This window comes from Ipomoea nil, unplaced genomic scaffold, assembly GCF_001879475.1.
Source record: "Ipomoea nil cultivar Tokyo-kokei standard unplaced genomic scaffold, Asagao_1.1 scaffold2279, whole genome shotgun sequence".
Lineage (NCBI taxonomy): Eukaryota > Viridiplantae > Streptophyta > Magnoliopsida > Solanales > Convolvulaceae > Ipomoea > Ipomoea nil.
Window position 1 is genome coordinate 337561 of NW_017618707.1, and position 11871 is coordinate 349431.

The 11871-nt window shown below is 36.0% G+C and overlaps 4 protein-coding genes across 7 annotated transcripts; 2 read left to right on the forward strand and 2 right to left on the reverse strand.

The window, feature by feature from the left end:
* Positions 1-787: 787 nt before the first annotated feature.
* LOC109150343 (protein OVEREXPRESSOR OF CATIONIC PEROXIDASE 3-like) lies at positions 788-3531 on the reverse strand. 3 transcript variants are annotated; one of them, XM_019298245.1, is made up of 5 exons: positions 3257-3531; positions 2231-2644; positions 1681-1989; positions 1093-1273; positions 788-965 (listed from the first exon to the last, which is right to left on the reverse strand). In XM_019298245.1, the coding sequence occupies exons 1-4, from the start codon at positions 3461-3463 to the stop codon at positions 1115-1117; spliced, it is 1089 nt and encodes a 362-aa protein (XP_019153790.1). In that variant the 5' UTR covers positions 3464-3531; the 3' UTR covers positions 788-965; positions 1093-1114. The 3 variants fall into 3 exon arrangements, with proteins under 3 accessions (XP_019153790.1, XP_019153789.1, XP_019153788.1); XM_019298244.1 differs by having other exon boundaries at positions 788-973; XM_019298243.1 differs by lacking the exon at positions 788-965 and having other exon boundaries at positions 979-1273.
* Positions 3532-6028: 2497 nt separating this feature from the next.
* On the forward strand, positions 6029-6487 carry LOC109150377. The gene has a single exon (XM_019298287.1). The coding sequence runs from the start codon at positions 6029-6031 to the stop codon at positions 6485-6487; it is 459 nt and encodes a 152-aa protein (XP_019153832.1).
* Positions 6488-7087: 600 nt separating this feature from the next.
* LOC109150546 lies at positions 7088-10506 on the forward strand. Of its 2 annotated transcripts, XM_019298478.1 has the most exons (4): positions 7088-7361; positions 8810-9041; positions 9841-10145; positions 10293-10506. In XM_019298478.1, exons 1-3 carry the CDS (start codon positions 7243-7245, stop codon positions 10135-10137), a joined length of 648 nt encoding a protein of 215 aa, XP_019154023.1. In that variant the 5' UTR covers positions 7088-7242; the 3' UTR covers positions 10138-10145; positions 10293-10506. The 2 variants fall into 2 exon arrangements, with proteins under 2 accessions (XP_019154023.1, XP_019154022.1); XM_019298477.1 differs by having other exon boundaries at positions 7089-7361; positions 9841-10506.
* A 207-nt stretch (positions 10507-10713) lies between these two features.
* On the reverse strand, positions 10714-11639 carry LOC109150378 (uncharacterized mitochondrial protein AtMg00810-like). Its single transcript, XM_019298288.1, has 2 exons — positions 11376-11639; positions 10714-11289 (listed from the first exon to the last, which is right to left on the reverse strand). Exons 1-2 carry the CDS (start codon positions 11637-11639, stop codon positions 10714-10716), a joined length of 840 nt encoding a protein of 279 aa, XP_019153833.1.
* Positions 11640-11871: the final 232 nt, after the last annotated feature.

Sequence of the window (11871 nt, forward strand, 5' to 3'; positions counted from 1 at the left end):
ATTTTAAAATTTTATTTTTTTATTTCTAAAATAGTCAAAATTCAACAATAAATGTATTTTATTTTTTCAATTCGAAACATGAACTGGCCGTTCCGGTTCGCGATTTTAATAAACTCTAAATATCGAGTTTCGATTCTAAATTGTAATCGGAATATTTCAATTTGATTGCTATAGTGTCTGTTCGGTTTGAACCAAATAGTGGTCATAATTTGTTAAAAAAGAAAAATAAATGAAATATTTATTTTAAAGACAAATATACCCATTTAACATATCAGGGGGGAAAAATTGTCACTTGAATAATTTAAGGGAGAAAAGTGTTAATATATAACTCAGGGAAAAGTGTTATTTTCCCTATATTTTTTTTATACATTAATTTTATTTATAAAAAAAGAAAAAGAAAAATTAAATTTAACTTGAAAAAAAAGTATGAGAAGAAACTATATGAATATATTGGGCGCATGTTGCTATAACTACTGAGGAAGTGAGGAATTTGTTGGGTGTTATTTAGATTTCTATCCAATAAATTTTTCACTTTTGTAAACAACTTTTTTATGTATAAATATTGTTTAGGTTTTCATCCAAAATAACTTTATCCATCGAAACAAAGACAAATTACACCACATTGGTGACTAACTAGGGGTACCATAGTTTTCAAAAAAAAAAAAAAAAAAAAAAAAAAAAAACTAGGGGTACTATAAAGTATTATAACTCCATATTAATTACGGGCAAAAATTACCCATACCCTATAACTCATATGCTAAAACTGCAATTTTTCCAAAAGTACAAATTTAAAATAATTTTAATAGATAAATATAGTATGACTCATAGACAATTATTCAAGATTTCCCTTAAAATATTATGTCCATGGTCTTATTAACTCTCTCCGTCAAATAAACCAGAATTCCAACTTACCATCCTTGATTGGGAAAGGATATGTTGTACTTTATGGCATCCTTGCTACTGAACTAAAAGGCTAAAAGCATCAATCAATCGAAATTGTTTATCGCTGACAATTGTTACTTCTACATTTTAATAAATTGAACTTTAGAAAGTCACATTTACAAGAAACAAAATTGTGTTAAAGGTACATACAAGAAGTCTGAATGACCTTGTATCAACTGGGGGGAATCTCGGGAGCAGCAGATCGCCGGTATGGAAGCTTTGGAATGTGATGATCAGGAACACCGTCCCCAGCACGCTTGTCTTCGAACCACTTCACAACTCTTTTATGGGGAAGATTGGTGACATGCACAATGCTGCTAATCATCGCATTCTGCATTTGTTTAAATGGCAATAAAATCGTAAAATTATAATACTAATAGAATTCTTAGACTGGCTGTTTACTTCAAATCGAGTCGAAATAAACAAACAGAAAGAACTGAAACTATAGCTTAGAGGGGCAATGACATGTAAATGAAGGTAACTGATTTTTATGTTGTAAGTTGTGATTAAGGTTGAGTCGTTCTTAATTGTATAATTGCAATATTTAGCCATTTAGGCTTGCAAGACACAATCTCTTCCTCAGTCCAAAGAAATTGATCAACGCCACTCCACCAAATAATGATTCCTATAATCTGGGTATCACTTTTCTTGCAAATTGCTAATGGTCCAGTTTATATTGGAGAGCACCCATTAATCCATAAGAAATAAGAACACAGGTTTAGATATAACATTACTCACAGTTGGTCTCTGCGATCTTCGATAAACTAGTTCAAGGGTTTCAAGTTGCTTTTTCTTAATTCTCTTTTTAGCAGCCCAGTTGCGTTGCATAACATGAACTGGCATTTCCACCGTAGTCTTTGTTTCTGCAGTGTCCGTGGCTTCTTCCAGAGGAACAGTTTCGAGTGGGATGCTCGGAGGCTCTGAGATTGTTGAAATAGGTTTATCAGGTAAGGCAGCACTCAGCAATACAAGATGCGGAGGAGGATCACGGAGTAGTTCGAGAACAACAGCTCTGTCAAGACAGACATCAGCTGCAAGATTTTTTATCTGCACGTAAAGTGTTAAACCATAGAGAATCACATGTCTGGATTAATTATTAACTGAGATGAAGATTTTGAGAATCACACATTTGCATGGTTGAGAAAAATAAGTTTAAAAGAAGAAACGTCCTCTCACAAATTGAGATTTACTATCAAATCACAAAACAAATTCACCAAAAAAAGTATGTTTGACCAGATACTACAATGTAATAGAGTCAGTAACATTCAAAAAAAGAATAGAAACTTACACTTGTCTTTCGTCGACCATCTTTTAGTGCATAAGCCAGTCTCTTAAGTTGCCAATTTCTCAATCTTACTGGCTTTTCATCTTCATCTTCATCTTCATCTTCTTCATCATCATCATCATCTTCATCTCCTTTTATAGCTGCAGCTACCTCACCCTCTTCTTCTTCTTCTTCTTCTTCCTCTTCAGCTACATTTTTAATTTCTCCATCTACAATTGATTCAAAAACTCCGGATAGCTCATCATCCTTCAGAGCCTCTTCGAGTTCACGCTCAAGATTTGCAAGGTCCTCCTCTGTTATTTCATCGTCATCATCATCATCCAAAGAGAGTTTGTCATTTTTCAGATCTTCTTCAAGCTGACGAAACAGCGCCTCAAAAGCATCTTCATCTAAATCTTCATCTTCCTCATCGTCCCTCTGAGAAAAAATTCACCACATAAAACAAAGATCGAACATAAAGTTCACAATTTATAGTATTCAGTTATTGTGCTTATATAGTGAAGATTAGGGAGGCCATAGTCTTTCACTCAATGCAAAGAAACAAAGCATACATACAAATACAAAGTGTAAAAGTCATCAATTTAACCTTGTTAACAAAATACTACTGAACTCATTTCTTCATCACATAATCAATTTCTACAAATATTCCTGCCAATGAAACTGAAACCAAAACCCTTAAACCAATCACCAATGCAAATTCAATACAGCTTTCACATAATCTTAATCAAACTACATCACGCAAAACTTACATAATTTTTAAAGATATTCCAATTAGCTTATAAACTGGAGTGCCATGCTATCAAAACTATCCCAATCCCTAAATTTTACATAGTAAATAATACTTTATATTTTTTTCTTATTCAATAAAGATAAAACATCAAACAGCAGGTACTAAAATGGCATTTTATCTCACGAGAATTCAAAAATTAGAATATGCATTCTCTAGATATCCATGCGATTAAACTTTTTTCATCCAATTAATTGGAAAACAAAAGAAAATAGACATTCGAAGAGCTCTTTTGGCGATACCTTTTGTTTCTTTTTGTTAGAGGAAGTGGTAGCAGGGCGGTGGGGCTTGCTTCGCCGGCGAGCGAAGGTGAGAAGGGAGGAAGAAGAACGGTGGCGTGGGAAAGGGAGGTTGGTTCGGCTAAAGGGCCGGTCCACAAAGAAGGCGTTGTTACGGGAGCACTGGAGTGTGATGGAAATGCGCAGAGATGTTGAAGCTGCCATAGCCATTTTTCTCCTGTCTTTCAGATAGAGAAATCGTTGAAGGGGTTTTAACTTTTAACGGGGATTTGCTGCAATTTCTGATATTTTTGTGTTCACTTGTGTGTGTGTGTGTGTGTGTGTGTGTGTGTGTGTGTGTGTGTGTGTGTGTGTGTGTGTGTGTGTGTGTGTGTGTGTGTGTGTGTGTGTGTGTGTGTGTGTGTGTGTGTCAAAAGGTGAAAATTTTAAATTTAATTTTAAATTATTGTTTTTGTTATTTAACACTCCAAATTATTATTTTTTGGTCCTTCTTATAATTTTTTTTTTTTATTTTTAGGAACGGTATTTTTTGTCTTTTCATATTTTTCTTTTGTTATTTTTTTCAGTTTCAACCGATTTAATTGAGTTCGAACTTTAGGTAACCTCTAATTTTTAGTAACCATATTTTCAACCGGTTTTTAGTTAAAGTCTTAAACCAATTAAATCGGTTAAAATTAGAAAAATAACAAAAAAAAAATATGAAGAGACAAAAATTCCCTTACTAAAAATAAAAAAAGTCATGAGAAGACTAAAAGTGTCCAAAAAATAATAGTCTAGGATGTTAAATGACAAAAACGATAGTGTGGGACTAAATTTGGAATTGCACCAAAGACAAGGGACCTCTAGTGAAATTAACTCTACGCAAAATTTAGAGTAATCAATGACGACGATTATAGCTTGGGGTGCGGTTGAGTAACAAGGGTTTGATTTTTGGATTTGAGTATGGTAATACACTATAACTGAAACTAAACTGAGCATGATAATCAAACTATAACTGGCTTGTGTATTAAATCTTTTGCTCATCAAAGTATATATATATAGGAGAGGTGGCCGGTATGAGTTTAGCTCATTGATTCAATAGGTAGTATTTGAGATAAAAGACTCGGCATACATTTTGTCATGTACTAACATTTGGTCATATTTGCTGAACCATTGAATCAACGCGATTTACATCATCCTAAATGCTTTGTCGGGTAGAATTGGGGATTCAACATTTTGAGAGAAGGAAAGAAGAGGTGATCAAAATGCATTTAACCCATAACATACCAAAAAAAAAAGGAATAAGGGTCAAATATGTCATCGAAGAACTACACACCAAAATGCAATTAAGCCATTTGGATCCCTAAACTAACCAATCTCATGCAATTAGTCCAATTTGCAGGTTTTTCGGGTTTCTAACCGGTCACCCCAAATTTACTAAAATGCAATTAGGTTATTGAACTAAAAAAAAATATGCAATTGGGTCTCTAAACTAACCAATCTCATGTAGTTAGTCCAATTTACAGATTTTTCATATTTCTAACTTGTTACCCCAAATTTAAAGTATTTTTAAAAAAATAATTATTTAAAAAAAAAAAAAAAAAAAAGGTCGCCGCGTCTCAGGCCATGGAGACTTCTTCATCTCTGGCCGGAGACGAAGACGGTTTCTTCGTCTGGCAAGAGACGAAGAAGGTTTCTTCGTCTCCGGGCATGGAGACGAATCTCTGGTACAAAAGAGTACACTGTATGATCTCTAAAACTTTAGAAGCATGCCTTAAGTAGAGATCTCTTAATCTTAGCATAATGCTAACTATATTCTATGACTTCTTTATAAGTTAACTTTAAGCACTACCTCTAACAGCTAAGAGCTTGGAGTTGACACGTCTGTCACTCTCACTCATCAAAAATAGCCAAAAGATAGTCAAGTCACAGAAACATTCCAATAACTTAGACAATAAACCAAAGGTCTAAGTTCATAAATTTGGAATATTAATCATACACCATAGCTTCCCAAATAACTTCAATGTCCACTTTAAACGAACTGAACATAATGAGTCTTACTTATATGTCTAGCTCACAAACAGGGACGGAGCCATGAATTTTGTTGAGGGGGGGGGGGGCGAAATAGGGACCGATTCACAAATTTTTTTCAGTAAATGCGAAACATTAAAATAAAAGAGATATTTAAAAATAAATAAATAAATTACCTAAGAAATATAGGTGTAAATATTATTGGATATGGGCGAAAAATAAAACAAATCGAAACTTTATAAAAATATTCATAACAAAATATGAAACATAATTAATTTGATAAAATAATTTGAATATATATATATATATATATATATATATATATATATATATATATATATATATATATATATATGTATGTATGTATGTGTGTGTGTATCAAATATTAAAAAAACTATTAAAACGTGATTGTGTTAGAGTCATAGGGAAGGAGCCAAAAAACTATATGCTTCAAACGCCTAACCTTTATTATAACCAAATGCATGCTCTACCAACTAATTTAACTCATTTCTTATGAACAATTAACAGTTTTTATATACTAATACTAAAAAATGTACTATATACACATACATACATACAAAAATTATATATGTAGTAAGGGTAGGGGTAGGGGTGGGGGTGAGGTGAGGGGGGGGCAGCTGACCCCCCTGCTCCCCCTTTGGCTCCGTCTATGCTCACAAAATTGTTTTGAGTCTTACAAACCAAAATGGCCCACCACCGCCACTGCCGCACGGATAGTCGGCTATACCGACTGCTACGGAAGCCATGCCGCCACCGAGGATTTGCCGCGTCAACGTCGGATTCCTCTACGAAATAGGCAAGGCGACGATAGGTGCAGTTCTCCTCGACATGGATGGGGGATATGTTGCGGCATTCAGTGCACTCCTCCCGGATTGTTTCTCACCACTTATGGCCGAGGCATTTGTATGCAAAGAAGCCTTATCATGGTTAAAAAATCGGGGCGAGCGGTCAATAGAGCTATACACGGATTGCTTGACGCTACAGCGTTATCTTACTACACCACCATCTACAGTTCGTTCCTACATCGGCTATGTCATTGACAGCTGCAGAGCAGCTACATCTTCATTTGATTTCTGTTCGTTTAAATTTATTTCTAGATCAGACAATTATTTAGCACATGTTTTAGCATCTACAGCTTTCCAGCATTCTATTGCTATGTATTGTGATCTTTTCCCACCTGACATTATTACGACTTACTTCTAATGGAATTACCACTTATTATTTTCAAAAAAAAAAAAAAATGAGGTGACTCGGTAGAAACTTTAAAAACCTTCAAATTAGACTAACTGCATGAGAGGCCTTATCATGGCTAAGGGCGTGTGGTGAACAGTCTATACAGCTTCACACGGATTGTCAGACGTTACAGTGTTATCCATCCACACCAGACACCCCGAACATATATTGATTATGCTATTGATAATTGCAGAGTTTACATGTCTGCTTTTACTTCTTGCTCAGTCGTTTTTAATCCTAGATTACAGAATTTACTAGCGCACACTTTAGCTACTACAGCTTTTGATTTTACTACGGCTATGTATTGGGATGATGTCCTACCAGACTCCATTTCAGCTTATCTATAAATACAACCACATTGGCTGACCTTAAAAAAAAAAAAAAAAAAAAAAAAAAAGACTAATTGCATTAAATTGATTAGTTTAAAAACCCAATTACATATTTTTTGAGGCCTATTTGACCCTTATTCCAAAAAAAAAAAAAAAAAAAACACTAATAAGCTTTTTTTTTTTTTCTTTTCTAATAAGCCTTTTTTAAATAAAGAAAGAAAGTAATTTATTATATTTACAAAGTGACAACGGAGATACTGTAGCTATTTGAGCAATTCATTACGAGTATACGACAACGGACAGCGAAATCCAGCTCCCTTCCGGCTTCAATCTCCGGCACCCTGCCGCCTACTCCACGACTTTCTCTGACCGTCGACGTTCCCTGCTTCAATTCCGATGGCCATTGTGAGCTCAACCGCGCCACCGTCTTCATCAAAAAGCCGATGGAACCAACTCTTTGTCTACGCATCTCGCATCTATTTCGTCCTCATCATCTTTCAGATTCCTCTTTTCAGGTACACGCGCGCACCTATATATGCTTCGATTTCGCTATCGGACAAGTGATTCAGTATTGTTTTGACTTTGCCTCAATGTTTACTAGAAAATGAAAATGCACTACACACAGAATTTTAGTAGGAACCGTTTTAGCAGTGTTTTACAGGCTGTTTTCTAGTATTATAGGAGTTAGTTTTGTGATCTGTGCCAAAAATTTAGAGTGAATTGCCAGCGTTCTATAGTGTTTCCTATTTGTTGGACTTTTTTTTGGTAAAAGTGACTTTAGTTTATTTAAAATCTAATAAATCTCGGTTGGTAGTATTGATGCTAAGGAGCTTTATTAGTTTCTGGTTCTGGACAGAGCTTGTGTAGATTATGTTTTTTTGGAAATGAATGGATGGTTTAAGATTTTAGTTTGTCCTAGGATATTCATGAGATAGCATACAAAAGAAAAGAATATTGCATTTGAAGGGGCATACTCTATTACAGTCTTGTATATTAAATTGTGCCAAAGAGTCACATATTTGAAGAACATAATATAGATAAGAGTATATAAGACTGCAAGTGAAGTTAAGAAGGATGATTATTGATCAGATTTGTCTACTTGGGAGCTTGATTTGATTTATGGAAGTGTTGATAAAATCCACTTGAGTTAAAAAAGAGAAAAAAAGAAAACCAATAATTGACTCTAAAACTGCTTTGGAACAGTTTTGTTTTTCCCTGGCCTCCATGTAAAAATCTTTCCTGTCAAAATTAAATGCAGCACCTGTTCCCCAATTAGCAGCCGTAAATTTAATGAAAAGGGCTTGTTGGAATTTACATACATTGGGATTAAATCATAATGTTATATCAATGTGTTATACTTAGCTTAATATTACATGAGCTGAATTTGTCTTCAAACAATAATCAAGAGAATCGTGTGGCAATTTTGGTTTCAACTGTATAGAATGAGTTTGGTGGTGGTCTATAGAAGATAATGGGCTATAATAGTAACCAATTGAATATCTGTGAGCTAAATTTGAATAATTACAGTTATGCTATTGATATTCTCCTTCTATTTGTATTTGCTTTAATAATCTCATATCCATTTATTTATTTAATACTAAGTAAATAGTAAGAAACTTTCCTTTTCAGCATAAGCCTGAGATGTGGAATTACGTAGGTATAGGCTGTTACTTATTTTGGAACTATTAGTTAAAGGTTTAAGGATTATCTCTAATGCATTTGCTATTGGTAACTTTTTGACTTTGAATTTGGGTTTCTCTCATTATAATGATGAAGCTGCTGATCCATAATGTCTTTTATGCAATGGTTATAACATTAATGAATGATTGCTAGTAAATCTTCTGATATTATTTTAATAACTATCACATCAGATATAGTGCTAATGTGTTCTAGTAAAGAAGATGGAGCAATTGGGTTTTCTGTTTGTTTTTCACTAATCCCTTTTGACATTCTATTTCTTTAGGGTTCCATGTAGATCTGGTATGTGCACGACTCCAATGCAAGTCACATCTTCCCAGTTGATTGCCAGTGATATATTTCCTGTTCCAGTTGTCAAGGCCCTCCTGTACCCCGGGGCAACCACAAATAGCTTAATCAAGAATATGACTGTTCCTAGCTGGGAAAATCTGCTAAATATTTACAACCTAACTAATATAAAGGAGGCTTCTGCAGCAACTGACCTACAGCGCTTGGAGGTTTTCCTTTAAACTTCTTATCTCCTTTTCTAATTTTCTTTTCCCGAACTTCTTACCTTCTGTCACAAAGAATGCAAATGTAAATTGCTGTCTTATTTTATTGTGTTGCATTCATTTGGTAATAAATTGTTCCATACGCAGCTTGTTCTATTTTCTAGATGGAATGATTAATCTGAATTGTATGCCACTTGAATATTCACTCACATTGTAGACAGGATATGAACTTCGTATGGAGAATAGTGACTTAGTGATTCATCGTTTGTCAATTTTTTTATTTAGCTTATTGCACCAAGGGAGGATTCCAAAATTTAAGAACCAAGTGCAACCTGAAATTTTAAGATTTTGTCCCACTGTGGGAACTGGGAAGAAGGTTGGGTTTTGTGTGTGTAGGATGAGTCTGTTTATGTACATCAGGACAAGCACCCCAATCTCTTTCCCACCTCTTCCAAATACAAAAGAGAAGAAACAGCTGCATGATACTGCAGTTGATTGAGCTTAAAATAAAATAAATCCTGCCTTCTATACCATTAGGCGCTTAGAAGAAAATAAGTGCTTCCTTTCCACTAGTGTCTCTTTTACTGTATAATTTATGATCAGGTAAAATCTCTCATGGTAAGATACTAATGTTCTAGGACATTTTTTTGTAAACCCATTTTCAAGTAATATGTGATGTGTCCATCTTCAATATCATTCCTCTTTCTTGAGAGTTTGAAATCTTTAATCAAAATTTACATCTTGTCAGTTTCTATGTTATGTTTTTGACTGCTTGTACACGAGCTGATGCCTTGTTATCAAATAGGTTCTTGCTGGAAGCTATTTCTCTGTGGCTGGAGCTTTCATTGGCATCATTAAAGCTGGGAGGATGAGCATGTTTGGAACACTACTTATTATTTGGGGTCTTGTCAAGGAAGGGATACTTAACAAACAAGCTAACCCTGATCCTACAAGAACGGTGTTTGTCTATCCAACAATGTTGATAGCCTTGGTCTGTGCATTCCTGTCTGTGAAGTATGACGTAAAGAGGGTTATGCGAGGTGGACCAGCAAGACCGATGGCAAAGCCAATGCAGAGATCTTCAAAAAACAAGCTGAATTGAGTCTACTGGTACTGATGCTTTCTAGTTTCTACCACACACAAATAGCACTCCTCTCCACCATTGTCAAGCTTCGTCTTTTAACTGCCTGTGTGCCTTGTGATACGGTTTCATATATTCAAGAAACCTGATCAAACATCTTGTTCAATTTCATGCAGTCATCATCGAAAACTTGATTGCATGTGGAGAGTTCATGTGAAAAGCATGAAACTGCTGCTGTGAACTTCGAACTAAGTTTTTTTTTTTTTTTTTTTTTTTTTTTTTTTTTTTTTTTTTTTCTTTTTCTTTTTGCTACGTGGTCAAAGAAAACAATGAGCTGTTTCTGTTATTTTATGGTTTTGGGAAGTTCACTGTGCTATTCCACTAGTTTTACATTTTGGAGGAATTTAATTTGACACCTTAGGTACTCTTTTGTAAGTCTCCGAAGTCAGAACTAGCATCAATTTGAATGTGTTGGAACGATGAGGATTGTATTGATTAACTGAAACGAATAATAGTCTGTACAATACTAATATAGAAGACAAGTATAAAGAGTTCTACTAGACTACTAATACTAGAGTCCTAACACTCCCCTCAAGCTCAAGGTGGAGCATTCGAAATATTGAGCTTGTCCCGAAGCAATGAAAACCGAGCAGATGCAAGTGGCTTGGTGAAAATATCAGCTAGCTGGTCCTTCGTGGAAATAAAATGAACCTGCAACTCCTTCTTGGCAACCTTGTCTCGAACAAAGTGATAATCAATTTCAACATGCTTTGTTCGTGCATGAAAAACCGGATTAGCACAGAGGTATGTTGCTCCCAGATTATCACACCACAGCCCCGGCGCAGAGTCTGGAGGAAAGCCAATTTCGCGCAGCAAAGAAACCAACCACGTGACCTCCGTCGCCACATCAGCCAGTGCCTTATATTCGGCCTCAGTAGAGGACCGCGCCACTGTCCGCTGCTTCCGACAAGACCAAGCAATTAAATTGGACCCCAAGAAGACGGCAAACCCACTTGTAGACTTTCGGTCATCCGGATTACCTGCCCAATCCGAATCCGAGAACGCATGCAACGCAAGAGACTCCGACTTGCGAATACAGAGACCCATACCAAGAGTGCCTTTCACGTACCGCAGAACACGTTTCATAACCGCCCAGTCAGCAGTGGTGGGCGACTGCATGCGTTGACAAAGCCTGTTAGCCGCATAAGACAAATCCGGCCTAGTCACCGTCAGGTACTGAAGTGCACCCGCAATGCTACGGTGTGAGTAGGATCAGCAAACGGAGTAGAATCATCAACATCAGACCGAGCCACCGAAATAGGCGTAGAAACCGATTTACAGTCAACCATGCCTGCACGTCTAAGAATATCCTGTATATAACGCCGTTGAGACAGAAGAATACCATCAGATAGTGACATCGTCTCAATGCCAAGAAAGAAAGACGGGGGTCCCATGTCCCGAATCTTAAATGTACGCGCCAGCTGAGCCACAAGCCCATCAACACGGCTCGAGTCCGATCCCATGACTAAAATGTCATCCACATACAGGAGAAAATAAAGCTGCACACCACTGACAGAATATATAAACAACGAAACGTCAGTCTTGGACGGAACAAAGCCAACAGAGATCAGAAAGTCATGCAATCGGGTAAACCAGGCACAAGGAGCCTACTTCAGTCCATACAATGAACGCTGTAGATGGCAAACATAATCAGGAACAGACTTGTCCTCATAACCAGGCGGCTGACGCATATAC

What these genes read in the sequence shown, in the direction of transcription:
- LOC109150343 (XM_019298245.1), bottom strand. Translation starts at nt 3,463, where the DNA reads ATGGCTATGGCAGCTTCAACATCTCTGCGCATTTCCATCACACTCCAG. An exon ending in ATGGTCGACGAAAGACAAGT is followed by an intron (nt 1,990 to 2,230) that starts GTAAGTTTCTAT and finishes CTTTACGTGCAG; the next exon opens with ATAAAAAATCTTGCAGCTGA. An exon ending in GAAGATCGCAGAGACCAACT is followed by an intron (nt 1,274 to 1,680) that starts GTGAGTAATGTT and finishes AAACAAATGCAG; the next exon opens with AATGCGATGATTAGCAGCAT.
- LOC109150377 (XM_019298287.1), top strand. Translation starts at nt 6,029, where the DNA reads ATGCCGCCACCGAGGATTTGCCGCGTCAACGTCGGATTCCTCTACGAA.
- LOC109150546 (XM_019298478.1), top strand. Translation starts at nt 7,243, where the DNA reads ATGGCCATTGTGAGCTCAACCGCGCCACCGTCTTCATCAAAAAGCCGA. An exon ending in TTTCAGATTCCTCTTTTCAG is followed by an intron (nt 7,362 to 8,809) that starts GTACACGCGCGC and finishes CTATTTCTTTAG; the next exon opens with GGTTCCATGTAGATCTGGTA. An exon ending in CTGACCTACAGCGCTTGGAG is followed by an intron (nt 9,042 to 9,840) that starts GTTTTCCTTTAA and finishes GTTATCAAATAG; the next exon opens with GTTCTTGCTGGAAGCTATTT.
- LOC109150378 (XM_019298288.1), bottom strand. Translation starts at nt 11,639, where the DNA reads ATGGGATCGGACTCGAGCCGTGTTGATGGGCTTGTGGCTCAGCTGGCG. An exon ending in TTGCTGATCCTACTCACACC is followed by an intron (nt 11,290 to 11,375) that starts GTAGCATTGCGG and finishes CAACGCATGCAG; the next exon opens with TCGCCCACCACTGCTGACTG.